The sequence below is a fragment of the Trichogramma pretiosum genome, unplaced genomic scaffold (genome assembly GCF_000599845.2).
Source record: "Trichogramma pretiosum strain Unisexual culture from Peru unplaced genomic scaffold, Tpre_2.0 scaffold2, whole genome shotgun sequence".
Classification (NCBI taxonomy): domain Eukaryota; kingdom Metazoa; phylum Arthropoda; class Insecta; order Hymenoptera; family Trichogrammatidae; genus Trichogramma; species Trichogramma pretiosum.
Genome location: NW_019641687.1, coordinates 2,127,251 through 2,152,581, shown reverse-complemented (window position 1 = coordinate 2,152,581; position 25,331 = coordinate 2,127,251). Strand labels below are relative to the sequence as shown.

At 40.2% G+C, this 25,331-nt stretch overlaps 4 protein-coding genes across 13 annotated transcripts; 1 reads left to right on the top strand and 3 right to left on the bottom strand.

Annotated features, from left to right (window-relative positions):
• Positions 1 to 12: 12 nt before the first annotated feature.
• LOC106658653 (histone-lysine N-methyltransferase, H3 lysine-79 specific) lies at positions 13 to 7,454 on the bottom strand. Its single transcript, XM_014380694.2, has 7 exons — positions 7,278 to 7,454; positions 5,508 to 5,616; positions 4,260 to 5,407; positions 4,050 to 4,147; positions 2,970 to 3,500; positions 2,682 to 2,893; positions 13 to 1,770 (listed from the first exon to the last, which is right to left on the bottom strand). Exons 2-7 carry the CDS (start codon positions 5,570 to 5,572, stop codon positions 1,593 to 1,595), a joined length of 2,232 nt encoding a protein of 743 aa, XP_014236180.1. The 5' UTR covers positions 5,573 to 5,616; positions 7,278 to 7,454; the 3' UTR covers positions 13 to 1,592.
• A 32-nt stretch (positions 7,455 to 7,486) lies between these two features.
• LOC106658695 (LIM domain-containing protein jub) lies at positions 7,487 to 12,318 on the bottom strand. 3 transcript variants are annotated; one of them, XR_001339536.2, is made up of 9 exons: positions 11,208 to 12,318; positions 10,359 to 11,128; positions 9,825 to 10,284; positions 9,653 to 9,743; positions 9,352 to 9,521; positions 9,228 to 9,290; positions 8,962 to 9,159; positions 8,499 to 8,775; positions 7,487 to 7,563 (listed from the first exon to the last, which is right to left on the bottom strand). XR_001339536.2 is itself a non-coding variant. In XM_014380764.2 (8 exons), exons 1-8 carry the CDS (start codon positions 11,610 to 11,612, stop codon positions 8,554 to 8,556), a joined length of 2,379 nt encoding a protein of 792 aa, XP_014236250.1. In that variant the 5' UTR covers positions 11,613 to 12,318; the 3' UTR covers positions 7,618 to 8,553. The 3 variants fall into 3 exon arrangements, 2 of the variants coding, with proteins under 2 accessions (XP_014236250.1, XP_014236251.1); XM_014380764.2 differs by lacking the exon at positions 7,487 to 7,563 and having other exon boundaries at positions 7,618 to 8,775; XM_014380765.2 differs by lacking the exon at positions 7,487 to 7,563 and having other exon boundaries at positions 7,618 to 8,775; positions 8,977 to 9,159; positions 11,208 to 12,317.
• Positions 12,319 to 14,275: 1,957 nt separating this feature from the next.
• Positions 14,276 to 19,417, top strand: LOC106658960 (protein quiver). Of its 5 annotated transcripts, none has more exons than XM_023461501.1 (6): positions 14,276 to 14,707; positions 14,870 to 14,997; positions 15,491 to 15,610; positions 15,879 to 15,929; positions 16,066 to 16,212; positions 16,317 to 19,417. In XM_023461501.1, exons 3-6 carry the CDS (start codon positions 15,562 to 15,564, stop codon positions 16,529 to 16,531), a joined length of 462 nt encoding a protein of 153 aa, XP_023317269.1. In that variant the 5' UTR covers positions 14,276 to 14,707; positions 14,870 to 14,997; positions 15,491 to 15,561; the 3' UTR covers positions 16,532 to 19,417. The 5 variants fall into 5 exon arrangements, with proteins under 5 accessions (XP_023317269.1, XP_014236668.1, XP_023317266.1 ...); XM_014381182.2 differs by having other exon boundaries at positions 14,277 to 14,539; positions 14,597 to 14,707; positions 14,870 to 15,610; XM_023461498.1 differs by having other exon boundaries at positions 14,277 to 14,707; positions 15,120 to 15,610.
• Positions 19,418 to 25,331, bottom strand: LOC106658959 (histidine decarboxylase). Of its 4 annotated transcripts, none has more exons than XM_023461497.1 (15): positions 24,741 to 25,331; positions 23,396 to 23,682; positions 23,026 to 23,286; positions 22,787 to 22,930; positions 22,369 to 22,435; positions 22,120 to 22,282; positions 21,966 to 22,036; positions 21,863 to 21,882; positions 21,674 to 21,772; positions 21,395 to 21,615; positions 21,213 to 21,322; positions 20,966 to 21,136; positions 20,576 to 20,736; positions 20,368 to 20,494; positions 19,418 to 20,182 (listed from the first exon to the last, which is right to left on the bottom strand). In XM_023461497.1, exons 1-15 carry the CDS (start codon positions 24,766 to 24,768, stop codon positions 19,878 to 19,880), a joined length of 2,235 nt encoding a protein of 744 aa, XP_023317265.1. In that variant the 5' UTR covers positions 24,769 to 25,331; the 3' UTR covers positions 19,418 to 19,877. The 4 variants fall into 4 exon arrangements, with proteins under 4 accessions (XP_023317265.1, XP_023317263.1, XP_014236665.1 ...); XM_023461495.1 differs by having other exon boundaries at positions 19,418 to 20,185; positions 24,741 to 25,327; XM_014381179.2 differs by having other exon boundaries at positions 19,418 to 20,185; positions 20,576 to 20,652; positions 24,741 to 25,323.

Below are 25,331 nucleotides of genomic sequence, written 5' to 3'. Positions count from 1 at the left end.
ACATTCTTGTATATTGATAATTACTATTATTATCATTATTATATGATTAAACTATTTTGTAGATAATTTTCTAGTTTATTTTCTTCTTTTATTAACCTTCATAAAGTTGTATCTCTACATTTTTTGTAATACATAGCGAAGACCAAGGTTAATTGTTGACATTTATTTCAAATTCGAAATTTCACAATACATGTATAAGTATTAACATTATTGGTAATAATGATTCAATATTGTTTTTTGCTATTTTATAGACAACATATGAAATCGTCATTTATTTTTCTTCTTGCTGCGAAAGAATGAAAAAAGGACGGGTTTGGTAGTTGGGTTTTATTCAACTGGATTATGAGCGTTCGGCCTTCATCTCTTCAGACAAAACGAAATAATAAAAAACTATAGTTGATGAATTTTTAAGCGCACTTGTGAGTAAATAAAAACAAAATCATCATGTTTCTGCAGTCAACCGAGAGCCGAATACTGTATTTTTGATTTTTTCGTCAAACTCGAACTAAAGTCAATAAAATTGGTCGTTTTTTTATCATCAATACATCTACTCTCGAGTTATTGTGCAAACGACTCGTTCGTTTAAATATGCTAAGTATAAAAAGCAGTCGATCTTTTTATTTTCAAACGCTACGAATCGGCACTCGGTTTCTGCTCTTGTATTTTAAATATTTTTGCGAGCAGCAAGGTTTCTACTAATTAAAGTCTTAATTGAACGTTGAGATTACAAATCGACCCCCGAGACGAAAACTGGCAAATAGTAGGGTTTTCGAATTTCAATTAGCATAGAGTACATATTGTACTTTCCACAGAAAAGCAAAATATTTCCCATATTTAGGCGAAATTCGAAATATCTACAACAATCTGAGACTGACTAAATTTGAGAAATTTTCGAAGTAGGCTAGTTTTTGTCTCGGGCATTGAAATATACTGCAGAGTTGTAATACATATTTATTACTGAGATGATGTGTATTACTTTGTGAAGAATAATATTGCGCCTTTTTTCAAATAAAACGTCCTGTTTATGATTCTCGATTATGACGTACCATTGTTAAAGTTTACAGGGAACAGTGCCTATCAGATTACAGTTGATAATTGCTTATAAGCTGCGCAGCAGTTGATTCAGTAATTTGACAGTTTTCATTTTAGATGAATGAGTAAACCACTTGAGAAGGTGTGAAAGTTACGTCGACAAGTAACTGAGTGATACAAATGTGAAATATAACTATTTAAAAAATCGCGAATATAAAAAAAAAATATTATTTACAGATAATATCTTTGGCTTTATGTCATGTAATAAGTCATATTAAAACTTAACAATTTTTTCTATCTACCATAACGTAAATACAATTTTTCGTTAAAAAACTAAAACAAACAATAGCAATCTCATTTGATGGCTTTCAAAAGTTTGACGTTCATTTCTTCCAATAAATATATCCAATATAAATTGACACCAGCGAGCCATTGGTATGTAACAAAAAAGGGAAAGAAAGAAAAGAAGAAAAAAGAGAAAATGAGATGTGGCTCACTTATCCCGTTGCTCGCATCAAATCACGAGTGTCAATTCTCAGGCGCGTCTTGCATCTCGTATACTACTTGCGTACCAAATTAGCAACCATCTGACGTCCAATCATCAATTTGGTCGGTCTATTGATGGCTATCAATTTTCTCTTACTATTTTGTTGCTGTTGCTGCGACTTTACAGGCTGCTGTTGTATTTTTTGCTGCTGCAGCTGCATTTTGCGCTCAAGGAGCTCCTGCTTGGCACCACTGCAGAGACACAAAAATCGTTCAATCGTTTTGAGTGCAGAGCAATTGGTGGCGCGCAATGAAAGCATGATAATTATGGAGCGATAGAGAAAGAGAGATGGATCGGGTTGTTGTTGTTGTTCAAGCAAACTACCAGTTTTCTTTTTTCTTTTACTAAGGTGAGCTATCTCGTTTATTGTTATAATCACGTTGTTTTTCTCAGAAATTGCTATCGATGAACTATTTTTTTCATTTCATATATTAAATTTATACGATAGTGATAAGTATAATAATTAAGACAAAATTACATAGGGGGTCGTACAAGTAAAGGTATTATGCATATAATAACAGGTTTTTGATAGTAGTAGTGTCAAACAGCACTGGATTAATCGTGTCTCGAAACGCATTTTCTTATTCCTCGATTATTACCAAACGATCATACGTATTAAATGAAAAAAAAGCATATTAATAATTAACAAAACAATTGCACAATATACGGTGAATGTATAAGTATTTACAATTGGCATTACGTGTGATGGTAAAATATACAAAAAAATTTGAACAGATACAAGCATATTTATCGATTCACACGAACGATTACACACACTTATGATTGTAATAAAAAGAAAAAAAGAAAAAAAATAATGACAATTCATAATCGTCATTTGACTATTATTACGTGCTCGAATACAATTAATAAGCTCTTAATGAAGGATCAAAGTAATTCACATTTACGCCATATAACGCGAACACTCAATACGTACGCGCGCGCACACACACACACACACACACACACACACACACACACATACACGTCACGCACACCGAGAGAGGAAGACACGCAGAGAGAGCTTAATTCAATGATTTTTGCGCTTTTTGGCTGTTTGGCTTTTTTTTGTTTTGCTTTGCTTCTGGAAAAAGCGACAACTTACAGATAACGGGTCAAGTCCTCGACGTCGACGAGCATCGAGTCCTGTTCCATGAGTAACTCGTCGCGCAGCATGAGGCCCTCGACCAGAGCCTCGTTGAGGCCGGCGATGCGCGCATGAAGGTCATCGGCGAGCACTTCGAGCTGCTTGACGTTCAGATCGGTGAGCAGCGTGCGGGTGAGACGACGACGATCCTCGCCCAGCTGCACGTTGATCTGCGCACGCGAAAATCAATTTATCCTGCGATCCTCCGAAGACGCGATACATTAGCGGGTAAATTGCCGAACTTACCTTGTCGAGACTGGCCCTGACCATCTCGGTGATGGGCAAGCACTTCATCTTCTGTCTCTCGAGCTCCATGTGCATGTGCGCCAGGTCCTTGGCTTGAGCCAGGGCCAAGCGGGCCTCCATGCGCAGGCGTGCCTGACGAGCGAAGAAGTCCGCCTCGTCGAGGGGCTTCGTGTACTCCTGAGGCAGCAGCGCCGGCCTCAGCGGCGGAATCTCGAGCAGTTGCGGCCTCTGTACGGGTGGCTGTTGCTGTGGCTGGGGCTGGGGCTTCGGTGTCTGCTGCTGCTGGCGTTTGGCCGGTGTCGAGGTCGACGAGGAGGCGACCGACGCAGGCCTCGAGGCATCGTCGCTGAACTCCAGACCCGCCAACGACTCGTTGTCCGAGGAGTTCTCGTTCATGAAGCAGATCTGCATCTGCATGCCGTTGAGCAGTCGCGACTGTAGGCTGGGTTTGCGGCCCTGGGCGCTGCGTGCCTCGTCCGTGTCCGGGCCCATGGCCACTCGACGACGGATCTCCTCGCGGCTGGTGCGTCTCTGCGAGAGGATTCGGCCAAGAGAGAAAAACAAGACAAAAAAAAACAATGAGTGTCGACGATCGACAGCCGATGGCGATCGTTGTGTACTGCACTTTCACTCACGGCATCGTCCGATGCGACGATTTGATCGTTATACTTATCGTCGTTGTAAGTGAGCGTATAGAGATCGCCGACGAAGCGCGAGTCGACTTTGTAGTGCCGTCGCTTCTCCCTGATTTTGGCGATGATCGACGGCGGATCGTCGGACATGTTTTTTTTTTTTTTTATTCTCGCACTATTTTTGCCGACGAACTAATTCAGCTCGCGAAAGAAAAAGCATATCGCGCGCTAGAAACTCGAGACTCGAACTACATAACTGGAAACTCGCGCGGCTCGCGTCTCGCGCTAGACCCCCGCGAGTGAAAGTGCGCACCAGTTGTGGCATGTGTATGTAACAACGAGGAGGAGGCCCCACTACTCCGCGATTAGGACAATGCGCCTTGCGCAAAATAATAATAGGCAATCGACGAAAATTTGTTATGCAGTATATATGTATTATAATACTCACTCGGCGTTCCGCGTCTCTGGCGGCCTTGAGGTGCGATTCGATAACGTCCATGTCGATTTTCGGCATCGCCGTCTCCGTGCTGTAAACGTCGTAAGACTCTGCAAGGAAACAGCGCCAACAATTCAGTTATAGGCCGGACGCGCTCGCTCGAGTTCCGCATCGCTGCGGCCCAAGAGTAAAGATATGATATGCGATATATCAAAAACTTGCCATTCTCTATCCTGCTTTGCTGCTGCTGCTGCTGCTGTCGGTGTTTCATCTGATTCTTTTCCTCGTTCTTCATGTTGTCGATCTCGACGACCACGTCGGGCACGGACAGTTGCCTCGCGCTGATCTCGCAGTCGTCGTCGGCCCTCAGTCCGGCCAGCAGATCGATCTGGTCGAGCTTTTTCACTTCCGGCTGGAGCTCGGTGAGACCGGGCTGCTGCTGCAAATTCTCCAGCGACCTGGCCTCGCGAATCAGATCCATCGAGTCGTCGTGTCGTTTGTTGCTGCTGTTGTTGTTGACGTTGACGTTGACGTTGACGTTGATGTTGTTGAGAGGGGGCAGTGACGGGGCGGCCTCTTCCTCGGCCTCGCTGCTGTTCTTGGACTCGATCTCCTCGATCTGGGGGAACTGCATCGTCTTGGTGCTGAGCTGCTGGACCTCGACGACGTCCTGCTCCTGGCGGAACTCGGCCTTGTTCATGCACTCGATCAGCGCCCCGACGCTCTCGTGAATGTTGAAGGTCGTCTGCTGGTAGATCTGGCGGCGGCGCTCCTCGGCGTTGCTCAGCGACAGCAGGTCCAGCCGATTGATCACGTTGCCCTGGGTGTCGCGCGCGTTGCTGCTGTTGTTGTTGTACTCGTCCTCGTACTCGTCGTCGAGGTCGCTGCGCTCGTCGTCGGTCGTCGTGTCGTCCGTGTCGGACAGCAGCGACGGGGCCAAGTGCTGGAAGCCCGGATAGTTGGGATTGACGATGCCGCGACAGCCCTGGGGTAGATTCCCGTCCTCGGAGTACTCGGACCACTCGGAGTTGTCCTCGTCCGGCTCGTCGTCGTCGTCGTCGTCGTCCTCCTCCTCCTCGTCTTCCGAAGGGTGGGGAGACCTGGCTACGAAGTAGGGCTCGCAATCGGTCAGATCCTCGGCGGAGCTGCTGAGATTGTAGCTGTTGTCGAGATTGATGTTGTGATCGATGAATATGTTGTTTTTGTTGTTGCGCGTCAGAGCGAGAGACGAGTAAACACCGGTGTCCTGGCCGAGACGAAACTCCTCGTTGCTCACGTCCTGCTGCTGTTGCAGCTTATTATCGTCCTCGTCATCGATCGTCGCGCTGTTGTTCTCGTTTTGATTTATCTCCGGCGAGTACTGAGGCTGACTGTGCAAACGAAAACGAAAAAAGGAAAAATTAGTCTCTCTCAAAATGACAATGGGTGTATAGTTGGTATAGGTATATCGCTGCTCGGTACGCGACTCACTTATTGTTCTGCAGTCCATTCTGATGCATCAAATTGCAGATCATCATCTGATCGTTGAACCTCATATTGTCTGGTGTTTATGGCGCAGCAGGCAGCCGGTCGAGAGGGCCTGAAAGCACAGTGGCGCACAAGAGCTTTCATCATCGTCGTTCGTCTGTTTGTATATTATACATGTACAGCGATCTATGTATACGGTTGCGGTGCAGCTCCAAGCTCAACTGAACACGACTCGAGCTTCGAGTGCAGCGAACAAAGCGCAGCTAGGTGGCTTTGCTGTGGATAGTTGTATGTGTGTGTGTGTGCTCAGTGAGATAATGCCGCGAGAGCTTTTTGACCCTCCCGGCGCCATAGTGGCGCTTGCACTAAAACTTATCGTCTCTCTCTCTCTCTCTCTTTCTCTCTGTGTCTGCCTGTATATTATATGCCGTGCGCTCTATATATGTGTCGCGCAACACTCGCCGAAATCGATATACGATGCGCGCACGCTGCGACAGACCAACGCCACTTTATTTATACCGCTCGCGTCCTACCATAAATTAGCCACCTATAGGGCCATTTCATCGAAGGATTACGATCGCTCGCCGATGCTATAATCAAATCTCGCCTCTCCTTTCTCGGTGGAAAATCACTCGAGCACAAGGATTTCTCGTGCCGCATGACCATTTCCAAGTCGCGAGGAGGAGGAGGTGAGGGGGGCTGTGGGATCGCTTTACATACAGGCCTATAAGGCGCAGAGAGTCAGCACGAAATACGAGCCGAAGCCGAGGCCCGCTAACTAAACGCGGCTAACTAAACTAACGCGTGGTCGATAAAATAAGCTACCTTTTCTATAATCTTGAATTATAAATGAGCCCCGCGATACATAAAACCCGTCGCGTGTTTTAATTTTTCACCGACTCACGTCGGGTGCGTGCGTACCTGTATAATAATATCATACACGACTCGGATGGACGCGCGAAAAGCTCGAGCGACGGACGAGATAAACAATTATATGTAATAATGCACGCCCGATAGGGAGAGAGAAAGAGAGTCTATATGCATTGAAGTCCTACAGTGCATATAGGTGCTCGTGCAGCCCATCGATCGATCTATAAAACGGATAGTGTAGCTACTGATGAGCGCGGCAAGGGCTTGGGTGTACCGAGAGAGATTGACTATACTGTAATATGTAATAGCGCACGGGCGGCCGGCGGAGGCCTACTTTACAAAGAGGATCGCGAAATTTTCTTCTTCGGGGATTTTCTCGTTCGAGTCTTTCATTTGACCGAATTACGCTCAGTCGACCGAGTTTTCATCTTCCGCGTTAGAGAAAATAAGGACGAAGGGAATTGCGAAAGCCCCGCGGGTAATTTAGCAAATTGTGAATGCGGTCGCCCTCCTTGCGACGCGTAATCAATTTCATCACGGCGACCTTAAAAAGCTCGCATCTCTTCACTCTCTCTCTCTCTCTTTCTCGCTTTCTCTCGACTCGATGCGGAATTTTTCATTATCACCGCATGCCTAAAAATAGATAATGCGTGCACAGAGTCGCGTACGCGGCAACGAGCTTATTATAATTTACATTTTTTTCTTGCAAGCTCGCTCGACTGAGAAAATCGTTAAATCACTCTATCTCTCTTTCTCACTCTCCCTCTTGCCTCGCTCGTGCGCGCAGACTCCCGAAACTGACACACACGAAAGGGGGAAAAGCCACTCCAAGCTCGCGCTTCGTATCGCTTGATTCGCCTACATCAATTACATTTTGCGTTTGTTTATTCATTTGTCACTTACGGTTTAGAGGATGAATCCGTCGCTGTCCACACTCGATTAGCCGAAGAAACACGATATCCCCGAGGGTGGACGAATCTCGCCGATTCTATGTAACATACACAGCGACGAGAAGCCCCGTATCCGAGAAAAACGAGCAATGTGTCTACCCTAGAAGGCAGCGAATGTACTACTGGAAGGGATGTTTTGCTACCACTGCACGCTCAGTATTTCCACTTAGCCTCCCTTTTACGTGTCGCGGACGCATGCGTGGCTCGACCAGCTACCGCAGCTGAGTGCCGCTGCAGGCCTTTTATTCGAGGGCGCGGAAAGAAATAAAAGCTTTTATGCGATCTCGTTTCGGATTATTTTATTTATGGAAATTGTGTATACTTGGAATACAAACATTCGAACAGTCAATTACATTTAATTAAATTGTCCCTATAAAATCGTCGCTTTCCGACGAGAAAATATACAATTTTTAACAATAAAAATAAATATTGTCAATCAGAAGTACGCATAGCGCGTACGCGATGTAACGAAGAAAACATTTTACATCAATAAGATTTTTAATAGTGTACATATATAGTTTTATTATGCGTATAATAAAAAGTTCATCGAGATGTTTTTAAATATACGTTTTTTTTGTCTAACGTTGAGTATCGTTCAAGTATTGCTTAAATATTACACAGTTAAGTTCGAATACTGAAAATGGTTTCGTTATTATACTAACTTTTTTATTATGCAAATTGTAATCAATTCAAAAAATTTCATAAAACGTACAAAATTCATCAAAAACTTTTCTATAATAAATTGTGCAAATTTACTAAAACTATACGTATAAAAAATTACGGTAAACTTGGCGATTATTACAAACAACAATCATTTGTTGCGCTTCAAGTAACAGCAGTCTGCGACATTTGTACATAATTCGAAACATAAATGTTTTACAACATTAAGGCGGCGATACATATAAATATGTATTTTTTTACGGTTTGAGCTTAAATTATTTGTTCACATGACTTATATTCATTTAAAAACATTACTTCATTAATCGAAGTTAAACATAAAAATTTGCTAATATTAATATGATATAGTTGATTTGCATGTTGAAACTATTTTAGCATACAATTTTCAACATAATCTTACAAAATCTTAATAGGTCAATATTGAATAACTGATAGTTCCATTAAGATGATTCTATTTGTTTAAATATATCACATAAGAACATTTAAAAGGTTCTACCTTCAATAACGTAGTGATAAAGGTTAACCCATATTCAAACATTATCTAAAATGTTTTAACCCATGAATTGATAAGTAGCAGAGACTGGCTGTGGTGCTCGGGGCTGCGTATGGGAAATACGTTGAATGTGACATGCTCGGCACATCAATCTGCCTTCCAATGGATAGCATCGTTTATCTGGCTCATCAGTTAATTGCATACCACAATCTTCGCAAACATAACAATCAACGTGGAAATCTTTGTCCATTGAAACTACTCGCACGGTTTCTTCGGTACCCTAAAATAAATTATTGAGTTACAAATTGTATTATTTTTTAGTTCTGTATAAAAGAAATCTGTATGAAACAAAGTCAAATGAAACAATAAGTAATAAGTGTTGACGATGAAACATTCAATAAGAAAGTCAATAAGAAAGGAAGGAGAAAGTAATAAACAAAACATAACAAAACCAAACAAAACGCACTTCGATATCGTTTACCTCAACGGGCGTTATTCCTTTACCACATGAAGCACACTTAGGTGCAAACATTCTGTGATAATCATTAACGCAGTATATCTTGTTATCTATGTCAACAGTAAATGGAACTCCGTCTAAACACTCGTTGCAGACGCAGCATCTGAAGCAGCCGGGATGATATGATTTACCCATTGCTTGCAAAATCTGTCAAAAAATATAAGAAATTAGAACAATTAAATTAAAATTGTTTATTTTAAAAATCGTTTTTTTACCATTTCCATGATCAGATGGCCACAAATAGCACATTTCTCAGCAGTTTGTTGGAATCCAGAATACTGATGAAAATTAAATAGTTAATGAAAAAATTCAGATTTTTAAAATATTTTGAATTCTTACTAAATAATCTTCTTCGCAGTAGACTCGTCCATCGACGTTGTAGAAAGCTTTGCCTCGCAATGCTCGTCCACAAGAACAGCAAATAAAACAATTAGTGTGGTATAAGTTACCCATGGCTTGACAAGCTTGGCCGACGCCAGTCACTTTTTGCCGGCAGGTGTGACAAATACCTAAAAAAATGAACGTTAAAATGAGTCATATGGCGACAAACTTGTTTTAAGAAAGGTAGCGTGGGTGAAAGCTGACGCATTTATTTTTGATACGCTTAAAAGTACTCGTTAGAATTCAAATTTTAATTTACCAAAGTATTCGCCTTTTTCTTCTTGTTTTTCCATTTCTTCTTCCAACTGCCGAGTCAATTCTTCTATTTTTCTTTCCGCTTCAGTTGGTCCCTACAATTGTAAATTTAAAACGTGTTTGATTGAAAAGAACGACCGAGTATAAAATAGTTCAAAATTCATGTGAATATTTACCGATGAACGAGACGTTACATTGAAGGGCAAAAGCCCTTTACCCATTATAGGTTTCGCCGGGGGATTTGACGGTGTAGAATCTAGATCGAAATGTTTCTTTATTTGTGGCACTCCATCGCTCATAGTTACTGGACCAGCTATGCCACTTGTCACTCCAGGAGGTAAACTTGTTATACGGGGCCCGTACGATAGCGTATCATCCGATGTTCGTGGGGTTTGTTGAACTCGAGATACAACTTCCTGAGATGCAATTCGTGGATAGCTTACTCGTGATGCGAATTGAACTGATTTCCGTGGTGTTTCGGCTGGTTGATCCATAGAACGTTCATTAGACGGACTAGGTGAATAAGACGTCTGCTCCGAGGCTGGATAATGACTTGGGCTTGACGTACCAGAGTCCGAATGATGTGTTTGTTGATTGTTTTGAACGGAACGGCTTGGCGAATAGCAATGAACGTTTCTATGTTACACAAAGAAATATTTTTTAAAATTATTTTTTAACAATTTAGAATTTACAAAAGAAAATTAGCATACCTGCTGAGTTGATCAGAAGGCCTTGGAGCATTAAAAGCAGCTGGCAAGCTTCGTGAGTGGGCATCATTATAATAAGTGGCATTCATTGAATTAGCACTCATAGGTCCCTGCTCTGTGTATTGTTTACCAGATGTAATTTCTTCTTGCCGATAATGATTACGTTGACTAGGTGTATCAATAGTTGCATTGCGATAATGCTGGTATTGCTGTTGCTGCTGAGGTGTTTCATTAGGATAGTGAGCAGTTGACGATTCTGGATGATATGAGGAATTAACCCGAGTGTGAAACTGTGACTGAGGCTGTTGTTCATAAGCATAGTTTTGATGTTGCTGAAGTTCTGAAGGTGGAACATAGGTACTCTTATTGTTAAGCTGATCTATAGCTGACGTTAAATATTTATTACAAAGAGTTTGGTCGTAGGATCTTTGTAATAGATGATCATAATTTTGTAAACGATTTAAACTCTCTTGCAGAGATAGAGCTGATTTTTGATTTGACGCAGAAGTTCCTTTACCTGTCATTACTACATAATCACCACCATTAAGATTCAAAGAATTGTAGTAACTAGTGGGAACTTGAGGCTTAGCTTTGGGTTTATTGGATTCTGTCGCATATTGAACATCCTGAATATTTTCATAAACTGGTGGTGCTTCATATGGTGGTAGTTCTTTTGCCGGTGATGCAGTTTGATAACGATTGCTTGTAGGTACTTGAGGTTGAGCTTTTTTTAACAAAGTAAGTCCGTCTGGAGCATTCATACAAGCCTGTTGCTAAAATAAAAATGTGAGTATAAAATTTTGATGTCTACGAAAAGTTACAATTATTGTTTATTAAAAACTTTTAATTTACCTTGTAATTAGGATCATAATGATCCCCTGCTATAGATGTTCTAGGACTTTGTATGGATCTTCTTCTTTCCACTCCATGAAAGTAAGGAGGATAATTTTGTCCTGAATGTTGGGAATGGTAGTCAATATTTTCATAAACTGGAGAATCTTTCTTCTCTCTATCATCTAATTGTTCCACTGCTTTTGGTGTAGCAAATCTGGATGAAGCTATCAAGTTATCTCTCTCATACATTTTGTATTCTGGATGTTGATGATTATCACTCTCTAAAAAACTCTCGATGGCACCAACTGATTTTTTCACTGGTACCTGTGCTTCGGGTCTGGATCCAGTAACTCTTGGAACGTCATCGTCGAAACGCAGGTAAGATAGCTTTTGGATAAGCGAAGGGTCCGCCGAGTCACACATTATGAATATCGTCTAAAGTAACACTAGGTAAAAAATGTACTATAAAAGTGTAAAAATGATCATCTGTCAGCGAGGCCGATGAGGCATATCTCGAAAACTGCTATGATTCACTCGAAAGACGATGGCAACAGGTAATATGTGCGCGAGTTTTACTGCTCTCCATGAGCGTGCATGAGCTCAGTGGCATTCAAGATCGAAGTCTTTGTACAGAACGAATTTTCCAGTTACAATACACTAAGGAGAGGACACGCACGTATACATAGGCTATGGTATATATGCTTTATATCTGTATAGTATACACTGACACAGAGAGAAAGAGAATAGGATGATGGTGGGGAAAAATCACCACCTGCCCCGTGCGAGTGTGCGAAGGACAAATTGTGGCAGAGGAGCCTGTATTGCACGGGATTCGCCTGGAAAACTTATCACTCGGCACTGCTTCGAGGAGCTCGATGCTTCGGGTTTAAAGCGATTTCGCGATAGACCGAACGAGCGTCGAGAACGTAAAAAGTAAAACAGAAATTAAAAGGAGCACGTAGAGCGGTCGGCGTGTATAAAGCCCACAACAGCTGCGGCGGAGAACGAGCTGCTTATGTTGTTGTTGCGAGCTGCTGCCACTACTGCTCCGTTTTGTATATATGTGTGCATAAGCTGCTTCGCACTATAGGCGCTGCTGCTGCTGCTGCTGACCAAACGAGCGAAGAAAGAAGCCGAGTGCGTACACAGTGCTTCATAGGCTGGAAAGTATATCTATATCGATGGGGGCGTTCGGTCGCGATCGGCTGTTTTCGTGCACGCCGATGAAATCAGCGGAGGCGCCGGTACTGCCAACAGAACGACTGCCAGAGTCGGTTCGTTTGCGATCGAGCGAAACCGAACATCCTCAGCGATTGATAATACATTTTTATAAGAAAGTATGTTTTCTAATGGACCGTATGAAAATGTCGAAGTCTAAATATTTAAACTCTTTTATAAATAATTAAGGAAAGGGTATGTATCAACAATCCTTGGCAGCTGATATATTTGTGTAAATAAAGGCTTTTTCGGCTCAAATCAAAATTTTTGTAAAAATAAATAAAAAATGGTCCTTGTAATGTTTTTCAGCATCAATTCAGTGAAAATAGTATCATTTTATCATGACCTGAGTAATCATGTAATACCGGACAAGATAGTCTACTTGCAGGCGCTTTAACGCAGCAAAACCGGTCTGTATTTATTATTTTTCTTTGATTTTTAACAGTTGAACTATTTCGGATATGTGCATGTACCTAAATAAGTATTTATCTTTCGTAATTGACGAAGAATAAAGATTAAATAAACAATTTGAAAATACATTGAGTATCTCGGTGCTGTACACACTTGCGAATCGTCGTCTAACTATTTCGAAGAAAAATTCCTTCTCTCTTGAGATTGCATGCTGATCGTTGTTTGTTATGTACACATTGCACATATTGTACACGCACATGTGTAGTCCAGTATCGACACATGCGAGCGCGTGTAATTTGCTATCAGTGTCGGGTTTTTAGGACTTGGTTGCAATCTGCATCTTGTATAAAACTTAAAAGATTGAAACTCAAATCTTTTGAAAAAAGGATTTAGGTCAATTGGAAACATTAAGAAATATCAGTGATGATGTTCAGAATACGCGAATGTAAATATATTTACTTATTTTCTTTATGGAATATGATTAAATAAGTATTAAAATTTCTTAATAGGATCGATCAAAAATAACAATCTCGATCAAAATTTTGGTCTTTGAAAAGCTTTGTTATAGCCTAAATCATTACTTTTATAAGTATATTATATGCATTTAATCAATTTAATCCAAATGTAAATGAAAAGGTTGATTCATTTCAATTTTATTTGACACGCTTCATAGTAATATTATTACTGTTGATAATATAGATTTCTTTGGTAAATACTAATGCGTTGTGATATCGATAGGAGCATTGATTCATTTTATTATTGATTCAATATCGATAAAATATCAAAACTGATTCACTGCAATGGTTATCCTGAGCCACAAAATAAAAAAAAGAGCAATTCAAAAATATTCATTTTCCAAGGTTAATATTCTAAGACGTTTTATTTACCACATTCAACCAGCTCTAAATACTGTTTAAAAAAACTATCAGTCAAAATATTTAAGAGATTGATGCGAGATTGATTCTCTTCTCCTATTATTATATATGTACAGGATGTTCTATTTCGATTTTATTAACGTCCTTTTGATTCCGTTAAAATTTTCGGAACCCAAGATTCGTTAATAAAAGCTTCATTCAACTACTATACCGCATCATTAGTAAAATAAGAGGTTCAAATATTAAAATAATTAAGAACGTTATAAGAACAGAAAAAAATAAAATCGAATGAGAATATTACAAAAGTAAGAAGCGAAATTTGCAAAATACTATAAACTACCCCCATGAGCGAGTACCAATCTGAAGCGAGAAATGCACTCGCTCGCGCGCATGTTCTATAAAGCAGGAGGAAGGAAGCTAGGGACTGGGTGGGTTAGCCACCGCAGCCGCCGCCGCCGCCGCCTCCGCCGCTGCACCGAGAGCAGAGCAGAGTGCAATGCACGTGCGATATAAGACACTTATAGATTCTCTGCAGTAGAGAACCCCTCCCACGCGTCGGCTATATTGATCCTATACCCCAGCGTGTTTTGGCACGCAGCTAACTCCTCGTCTACTCTCTGCACTCTGCTGCCCTCGCGCACGCGTTTCTCTGTCTATGTGTTTGTGTGTGCGAATACACGAGCGACGATGTGCGAGTAAATAATCGTGTCTAGCGCTGCTGCACGCGTTCGGTGGACTCGTCTCTCTCTCTCTCTATTTTCCATCTTTATGAGAGAAAATCCGACGCTTTCGCCTGGCTCGTAGCTGCGATCGAGTGGGTATCGAGCTTGCAGCGACTTGTCATGGGTGAGACCACGTCCCCGGTGTTAGATCCGATGTATAAGCATGATATTTCTAACGCAGTGTCTCCTGGCCTACATTCGCCAATGAACGCCAATGCGGAAGGGAATCAGCACGAGGCGGCGTCTTAATGGGACACAGCGCGACGAGCTTACAAAGTCTTAATTTGCACAGGTGAGATTGTTTGTGTTTGCATTGCTGCGTGAAACACACCTTTGATTGTTAGATTCGGTGTTTTACGTGTCTCTTACTCTATTATCTTTTTTTTTTACTATACTAAACATGAATTTACTCACCACGATTACACGTTCATTCTATTCGCACACATGGTTTTAGAGACTGAAAATCTCGAACATGATAACAATATTACGAGGAATACGATGAAACATTTTCTGTGCGTAGAGGTATATTAATCGAATGTGCAGGAAAATAAGTTATCTGCGTCTTCGATACGTTTACACAAGGTAAATACACACGTTATGTAATTAGAAATCTTACGATTATCTCACTTAAATTAGCTTGACTACTGAAAAATAATATTCTAAGCCAAATTGTTTTATCGTACGAAACGCTGCTGTATGCGAAGGGGCAAGTAAACTCTCACTCTCAGTTTGTATATTTGATCTCAAAAATCTTTACTTAAAACGACTTTGATAAATAGTTATCTTTGCATGGATTAATTGCAGTACTCTTATTATTTTCTCTAAACTTCATAGATTTAATAGTTACGTAGCTCTATAAAAAAATTATTTGGCAGAAACGATTAAATCGAATACAAGTAATTAGAAAAACACATCGTTATAGAGATATAGTTAATTTTTTATTTCTTTCTATTTTGCAAAAATATCAATCTACTATGAGCACTACAACACATTGATAATTACTTAAAAGAAGATCGAACAGATCCAATTTAATGTTCGTACAACAATATTTATCGAATATAATCTGTTGTGGCAGGTGGGCAAGAGTGTAGGGGCGCTTGAATAGGACAAAATCGTCGGATATGTTGGACTCATTACAAAGGTGAGATGTTTGGGTTCACGACGAAAAACATGGCAACGCAGCGCATCCTAATCGGTGAGTTCGGTCAATTGATTCTCATTGACTCTCATGATTAATTATTTCATTGAATTTATTGACGAACATTTTTAAGACACTACCGGGGACGGTAAGTGCATTGCATATGAAAAACCGTAGCACCTGTAAATATGATTATTATTATACCTCTATTTAGTCGACTCTCTATTGTACAATTCGATTTTTCTTCAGAGTACAATTCAGTACAAATTATGCTCGTAGATGATTAATGCCCATTGTTGAGAAATGCGATAACGTTTCGTTGCAGCGATCGCTGTACTCGCCGCGCTAATCGGTATCTGTCACGCCGAGTGTCAAAGTGAGTATCCCATTATAATATCGAGATCATTAGAAAATCTCGTGAAACGATAAAACGTCGATTTATATAAAAAACGAGCATTTGCTCCTCGATGAGAAATTAAATTGCAAATGAAATTTTCGAATGTCGCCATCAGCGAGGTCGGTCTACTGCTACGAATGCGACTCGTGGACGGACCTGCGCTGCAAGGACCCGTTCAATTACACGGCTCTGCCGAGGGACCAGCCGCCCCTGATGACCTGCAACGGATGCTGCGTCAAAATGGTCCGCAATGCCAAATCACGTAGGTGCCCTTTTTCTCGGCTTCGGTTCAATGAGCTACAGCTTAGAATCTACAGCGGCAACATAATATTTCTCTTCTTTTTTTTTCTCTCTTTCTTTTTGCAGCCTACGAAAGCGTTCGGAGAACGTGTACGTCGCAACTGCAGATAAACTTATTCATGGTCGACCACGTGTGCATGATGGAAAGTACCGGCACTGGTCACATGTGCTTCTGTGAGGAGGATATGTGCAATAGAGTCTTGCCCTCCTCGAAGCCTATTTATTCCCTCGTCCTTGCCTCGACTGTCCTCGCTTTTTCTTTTTCACTGTTCAACCGATGATCGCTTGCTCGCTAATTAGCCTGACTTTTATCTCTCGTTCAAATCTCATCAAATTCTTATTTCTATTTTTAGTTCGTAGTTTATTGGTTTTTCAACATAGCTTTAAGGTTCATGAATAATTTTGTGATATACGTAATATATAATTAGAAAATTTAGTCTTCCGTATCATAAAGAATATTTTCTTCCTGTAGATATATCGCCAAGTCAATCCAAGAATTAAGTATAGCTTATTTTCTATGTTCATTCTAACAACGAATGCTTTTGCTAACAAAAAAATGTGAGGAATCTACTAATTCACAATATTCACAATATTCGTATATTAAATATTATGCTTCAATTTTCAAGCTCATTATATTGTAAAAAAGTAGATTTAAATTTGAACAAAAAAATTTTAAATTAATAATTTTTCTATTGCAAATCCACAACAAAATTCATAGAATTTAAAATTAATTTTCTTTTATATTTTTACTTACACGTTCTTTCTTATCTAATTCTTTATTCTCCTATAACTTATGCTGTAATTTTATCATTTTTATCTTTTTTATCAGCACACTATGGGCTGACTATCGAATGTATATTTTTCCTTCAATTTTTTTTCTTAGCATATCGCAAATTTTAAACATTCATCATTCGATGAAATCAATAGTATAGAACATAAATAATAATTCCACTTCTTATTACGCATGCATTCGACTATGAAATATTTTTCAATCTTATTGCTCGTTTAAATTTCAAAAATATCTGCACGGATATCGAACAAGCGAACGTCAACCTTTATCAATCCCATCCCTCATCAAATGTCAAAGACAAAGGCTAAACAAAAGGCAGATAAATAATCAAGCAAGCACTTGACGAGCCTTCAGTTTAGCGGACCCGCTAGCCTACGGCGCTAAAAAGAGGGTTGTGTCTGGGGGCGAACGGGCCACAAAGCTGAACGCTCGTGTCCTCACAGAAAGGCTTTATCCCAGTGGAGCCTTCTGCCAAACGAGTGTCGCGCCTTACAGGGGCGATATTTTTTTGGCAGGCCATGCGGCTCGTGTCGCGTCATTTGTTCATTGTAGCACGCGCGGCTGCGAGGCTACACTATAATAACTTTTTATTTTCACCTTATCTCTATATATGTAATGATGCGACGATTTTTTTCAGCTTCTAATAATAAATTATACGCTTGAGCGATCCCGCTGTAAACGGGATTGTGTTATGTAGTTGGTAAGCAAATAATTTATCAAAAGGTATAGTGCCTTAGTTGGCTAATGTATATAATATACGATTGTTAAAATTATTGACAAATGTAAATCAACTCTTCTTATTTGATTTGCACCTATTAATTACGAGCATTTTAGTACTACTGCTTTGTACCAGAAGAAATCAATGCAAGTTACATTCGCAATAATTTATAACTTGCATACATTTCCTCCATCTGCCGCAATGAAATGTAAGAGTTGACGCTTTTGTAAGTTTTATTTTTAATTTTAATTCTTATGTATTTATAATAAAAAAACGTAGTATGGCCTCGCAGCCGTAAATCCACGTGCCATGTGAGGTATCATCGCAAAAAGTTTTCTACATGTCGCCAAATGATATTCCCTCCACGTCGACTGCCGAAAGCAGCTCGCAAGAAGCTTTTTTACCAACGAACCAATTGAATGCGTACATTGCCTAAATTTAATGTAAATCGCGGCTCGTCGTGTTTTTTTACTTTTTTATGTACTCATGCTGTTTATATTGTATCATTTATCGTCGTGCTTTTACGTTGTATTTGCCTAAAGAGTGTCAAAGTTGTCATGATTATTACAAACTGAGAAGAGTTTCTAGTTTATTGATGTATATGCTAACACAGATATTATAAATACTGATATCACTTCTTAACAATAACAACTGAACAAGCCACAAACATACGAATACTAACAGCAATTTTTAAAAAAAATTAGAATAATTTATACTTACTCTTTCACTTTTTACTATTGAAATACGTAAATATATTAATATATTATTCTGCCAAATAGTGTCATGCATATCTTTGTAGTTTATTGAAACTGGTTTTAATGAAAATGCAAGAAATAATAACGTTGATTCTGAAAGATTATGAATCTATTGCTATTTGTAGATAAATAATTATAAACTCGTTATCGGATAGAGTATATAAATTATTCGTTGATTATAATTATTGTTGATTCATGAAAATTTTAGGCATAAATTGTAAAATATTAAAAGTTTTAATATATTTGTGAAAAGTTAATTCAATGAAATAGCAATTATGATTATCAAAAAAGGTGATACTACGAAAAAACTCCAGTTTTTAAATTAAGGTATTCTTAGAAATTCAAATGCTTAATTAATTGAGCTCGATACGTAAAGTAAATGATTTTTCATAATTTTATAGTATATGCATTCCAATAATTGTAGACATATCGAATTTTCAGCATCGAACTTACTATATACCTATAAACGATGGATAGTACTGCTCTCAAGCATATAATTCATTCATCTTACACAATTGCCTCGAAAAAAAATTATTTAAAATGCATATAAGAAAAAGTCTGAAATATATTAGACGAAAAAGACATTTACAAAACTTGCTAAAGGTATAACTAAAAATATCACTAGTCTCTAAGTACATCGTTGAATCTTCGAAGATGAAAAGTGTAAAGTTTAATGTATGAAAGTCTCAAGTTGCCTGAGTTATGATAAATGACGTTATATGTAAGAAAAAGTGATGGGAAATCTTATAGCAATTATACGTCATATCATTGATTGAAATAAAAATTGTGTCCATTAAGTTTGTTCTGGTTGTTAACTGATGTAAAATTGATTTATAGTATACAATTTTGTCTTCTATATGCTAAAAAAATCAGGAAGGATATTAAATGAAAGTGACAATATTAATATTTGTCTAATCATTTTATCGATACATTTCTATAATCACTATTTTGTATTTCACACTTTTACAATGACATATTTTCAGAAGGACCAACTCTGTAACTTAATATTTCCATTCCTTTATTTACTTTGGCTAATGATTATTATCTAGATTTTAAACGAGCAAAGAATATCGGAAAAAATGCCATCGGTATTATTAAACGTAACATTTTTGTTGGTTTTTGAACGTGTAGCCTCATCGTCGTAACAACAACGTGTCATGTTCTAATATTTTAAAATAAAATAGAAAAATATATCTTGCGCTCATCTTTGCTTAGTAACTATCGAACGATCTGACTATTAGCTTAAAACGTTGCTACTCGCTAATGAAAAACATCGAACATTACGAATCGACGATTGCAAAAAATTGTTTTAACCATCGAGCTCGGACGAAAACTTGCATTGCCGATAGACATTTGATTGAATATTATTGCTGCTTCACGTAGAAATGGCCGCATTTCTGGCAAAATTGTGCACTATCCTTGAAGTCATCCTCGATCGAGCAAATAGTAGTCTTGCCGTCGGCGATATCGTTCAGGCAGTTAATTGCCCCGATGGTCTCGCTCTTGCACAATCCCTTGCTTACGAAATTCTCGATGAAGCCGTTGCTCATTATAATGCCGTCGTACGGCTGGATCTTGTCGCAGGAGCCGTTGCTATCGTTGGTGTCGTTGGTTTTGTCGTCGCTATCGTCTTGAGAATTTAAGTGGTTTTCGAGGCTCGTGGAAGAATCTTCTGAATTCATGCCAGGGATAAGTATATTATGGGGCTTTTATGTAACTTAAGCAGGTACAGGACAAACTAAGATGTGCGATTAGGTCTAAGATGTATAGATAGGAGTTAGTTTTTTATTACATTAGCGTTTAGCGTGTGTCTAGCTGGTGGCTCCAGCGGTAAACTTCATTATTTGTCCTTACCGATTGTCGATCCTGACTTATCGATGCTCAGGCTCGAGTCATTTTTGCTCGTCTGATCTTCGTCCTCGCGCACTTGCAACAGATTGGCGCAGGGCTCGGATAGTGGCCGGGCGCAGGATGCGTAGCCCTGCAAAAAAGAACGGGCCAAATTGTCGGAAAAATTTATGCCAAAAGTTTGCGCAAGGGCCGCCGAATTGTATATACCAACCTGAACCAAATCCATGCGCGAGTCGAGCGAGAATTGTTTGCCTGACATGAGAATTCCTCGGATGCGTCGACGCATAGCTAAGATAAGAACGATAGTATCGTTTGTAATGGCGAAAAAAACATGAAAAAGTTTAAAATTGTTGAAGTAAACGATTCTTAAATCTACGTAAATATAAGCAGAAAAGAAACAAACAAAAACAAAAATAATAAATTGTATGAAATTCAAGTAAAAACGATAAGAGACATACGTGCGAGCCACGAAAAGCATAAAAAATTCAAGGACAAAATAATAAAGCGATTGATCCAGTCAATCAGGTAATTTTAAAAGAATTGCAAGCTACGTAATAATAATTGAAGGTATCGCACGAAAGATAGAAACGCGTATCAATACCTGGACTATCCCGAGCCTCCAGACGAAGCTGGCCAAAGGTCTTCATGCACTCGTTGAAGACGTCGGCCGCATCGTATATGGCGGCAAAACTGCCGTTCACTATCTTCGGTGACATCGGAGAATTGGCCAGCAGGAGGCTAGAGCCGAAATGTTCGTTTCTCTCGCGAGTTTCTGTAAAAATTCAGGCCTCAAATGTCGATTTTATATTATATATAAAAAAAATACAAAAATAGTTTTTGATTGTTACCGGCTAAAGTGACTCGTGTTCTGGCTGGTGACACACTGCCTGTTCCCAAAATCTCCGTGGCTGTGCTCTTTATTTCAGCCCAATCTCGAAGAATATCGTTATTGGTAGTACTGAAAAATAACAAGAATATAATATATACTCTACTGTATTGCATCGTAGAAAAAAGACAATGTTTAACTTACTACGTAGATGTAATGGTGAATCTAACGACGTATTTTCCGTGCAATGCCGCTGGGACGCAATGTACGCGTCCTCGAGAATTCATTTTCTTAAGTAATTTTTCCGTCAGTGAATTCTCACCTCGCAGTCGAAAGACTACCATGCCCAAATGTCTGGCGGCTGGTATTTCGAAACGAGAATCAGCCAGAACTAGAGCCTCGAATTTTTGAGCTAATCGTACTCCCTTAAAACAAAAACTCGTTCAATTTACTTCGATATTTTGAGAGTTTACTGATTATTACCTCGCGAATGTGTTTTTGCAAACCCGAAACTCCGTAATTTCTGATGACAAACCATAACTTGAGGGCTCGGAATCGTTTTGATAGTGGTATTTGCCAATGCTGCTCAACAAAAATATTACAATTAATTATTGAATCATTGTGGTACATTTTCAAGAGAATATTTTTAAAGAAGAAGCTAAAATCACTGACCATGTAGTCAATTGCCAGGCCTGCAGTGTTAGCAATCAAACAAGAAAAAAATGCTCAAAAATGTTATTTCTTAAACTGACGCAAAGAAATGAACTGTGATTACCTGAATTTTCGTGTTTGAGATAGATTGGATCTACATTGAATGTTCTATGCAGATTTTGACTATTCCTAACCCTGGTAACAATAATATTCATTAAAATTGAAAACTGCTCAATGAAATACCATTTTTTGTTTCTACAAAAAAGAAAAATAATTACCACATAGCGGTACAATCAAAGTGAACCATGAGCCACTTGCTGGGATTAAAAGCGAAAGACTCGGCGTGCTCGATGCCCTTCATCCAGCCGCGAAATTCCGGGCATATGAAGGCGCTTCCGGCGTAAGCGGCGTCGATGTGCAGCCACAATCCATTTTTCGCACCTGCACAACAACGAATGCATCCGATCAAGAATGGCCTGGTCTATCATTGCTTCTCTTTGCTTTCTATTTTTACGCTCGTTACTCACATATCGGTCCAATTTCTTCGACATTATCGAACGAGCAAGCTCCAGTCGTACCCAGCGTCGCGCAAACCTTCGATTTTTATGATTATTACGTGGGAGTCGACGGTAAAGGCAAAATTGAGGGTAGAAAAATGTCAGAAGTAAATTAATTAGCGAATCATTTTTGTATACACATTTTCCCGCGGGAGCCAACTAAAATCAGACTCGGTGGAATTTTTAATAAGCTTATTATTATTTCTTATATAATTCCCCACAAAGTCTCCTCAAGATCCTCTTATTAAAAAAAAATAAAAGAAAAACAGTAGAAAAAGAAACAGTTTTATACGCTCTCTATGTCATGCTTATAAAAAGCACGAGACTTGATTTTTACTCTCATTACTAGCAATCAAGAAACGGATATAATTTGACGTTGGAAACTCACGAAAAATGGCACGAGCCCGTCCTCGCGATCTCGCTCGAGCGCCTCGATCAGCATTTCGCCCCTCATGCTGAGATTCTCGTCGGAATCGATGTATCTCATGCGCACTAATCCAATGAGTCCAGCCTTCTCGACGCTCGAATGTGCCTGCACAGAGAGAGAGAAAGCGAGAAACCGTATATAGCAGTGCTTACGATTACGAGATAATCTGCAGGAGGATAAAGCAGAGCCGAGGGACGTACTTGGTCGGAGCAGTAGGCGACGAGCCTCGAGTTGATCTCGGCGACGGACAGCTCCGGGTTGGTCTCCTGCACGTCGCGGATGGCTCGGGTCCTGGCGGCCAGCAGGCACACGAGGGTGGCCTCGCTCGCGGTCGTTTGAATGACGCCCCCGCCGCTTCCGGTGCTTCCGGCTTTGTGCAGGAAGTCATCCGGCAGGCCGATCATCTTGCCCAGCCAGTTCATCACGATGGTCTCGAGCTCTGTGCAGACCGGGCTCGATGCCTGAACGGGAGCGTTAAATAAAAAATAAAAAAAACGATTGCAGCCCTCGAAAGCGACCTTGGCGCGTGCGGGTGATTTTGCAATATGACTCGCAGTCGGTCGACCTTACCCAAGTGAAACCTAAGCAGTTGATCGCGTCGGCCAGCATGTCGGCGAGCAGACTCGCGGGCGAATTGAGCGCTGGAAAATAGGCGTGCATGTGGGGGGACTGCCAGTGGGTGACGCCGGGCATGATGCACTTTTCGATGTCGTCGAATATGGCCGACCAGGCCTCGCCGTTGACGGGCGCCGAGCTCGGCAGGATGTTGCGCAGGTAGCCCGGCGACACCGCGGGATACACGCGGCGGCTGCGGATCGTCTCCAGGTAGTCGGCTATGTAGTCGACCATTTCCTTGCCTTCGCGCATTATTATCATTTTTTTTTATTTTATCTTATTTTTATCAACTTAACGTAATGAGGAAAGCGATGAGGCGGAAATTCGATGAAATTAAACGGGGAATAAAAAGAACACAAGGACAATGAGAGCGACGAATAAAGGAGAACTCGAGCTAAAGACGTTAGAAACAAAAATTCGCTGCTAAAACATATATATATTTCGCGTCGAATGGGAAAAGGTAAATGATAGAGACCACCGTCGAATGAAAGATTGAACCGGAAATCGTTTTCTAAGGAAGAGTCTGTAATAGAAGAGCTCGAAGAAATACACCCAGTCGAGTGCTTGATAGAATCTAAATCTTCGCTTAGATATATAAAAGCTCTGTCAATTGCCGCATAGATATATACACAAGTCCAATATAAATAACTATTATCAGCGTTTAATTGAAAAAAGAAAAACTAAAATAAAGTAAAATAAAAAAAAAACATTGTACAAACAAAGTGCGCCCGATTGTACGGCATAATACAACGGATGGCGCAATCTGATTCCTTTTCATTTACAAAGTGCAAATAAATAAAAATCGAGGAATTATTGAGTTGTATATGCATTATAATATGAAAACATCCAAGTCCGACATTTATCGCACTTTCGATTTTTCCCTTATACGATCCAAATAAAACGGTAAATGAAATTGATAGGCAGGAGAAAAAGACAATATTCCAAGCTCGTAAAATTCTGTCTCCAGCTTGTGTGTATGTACGTGTGGGCTGCACTTTTTTCTCTGCCTCTCTCTCCTCCCTTTCGACGGGTATTTAAAGTTGCGAGAATCCCGATCGTCTCTTTATTTTATTCAAAGGCTAAGCCAAGGCGCGCGTGTACGCGATAAAATAAGAAGCCAATTTAGTGCTGTGCTTTTATATATATAATGTACTTTTGCGCGCTACGCAGTTTCTGCGATGGGAAATACCATGCGTGATCCGCAGTGGTCTTTAATTGGAAATTTTTGGGCGAACTAGGTCAGGAAGAAACGCTTAGTGTCCGTACTGCTACTTCATGGAAAGAGAGAAGAAAAACTCACCGTGCTGGCGATACTCGTCGAGATTCATACTGGGTCCTGCTTTTGTATGGTCTGCTTCTTTTCTTGTCTGATTCTTTACTCGGCGATTCTTCGATCACTTGTTCTAGGAGGCGGACAAAAAAATGTCGACAACGAGTAAAAATTGCACAGCGCGAAAATTGCTCAGCTGATTATAATATTTATATTATAATATATAGAGCCACTTAAGCACGCACAAACGTCCCACGCTCTTTATTCCAGCGGTTTTCTAAAGCTTCGAGCGTCGCCGCTGGCTGGTGATAAGAATCGACGATCCTCCTTACAGGACCCAAATTTCGAAATTCCGATCGCACCGTTTCACGCGCATGAGTCTTAAATTTTACCCTGCCGAAAAGCGGACGAGAAATGTTTGGAAATTGCGACGAGCGCGCCGAAAACCTTTAATCAGCCGACGACTTCTTGCGCACTTGCACCGACGACGGGCACTTGTGTATTATTTAGCTATGCACACACTGCTGTGAGAAGAGGTAAAGGTGAGCTTGCGGCCGATGCGTCCGGCTCGGCGTTTGGAAGTGAAATGATGAAAAGTTCAAACGCACACGCGAGTTATAC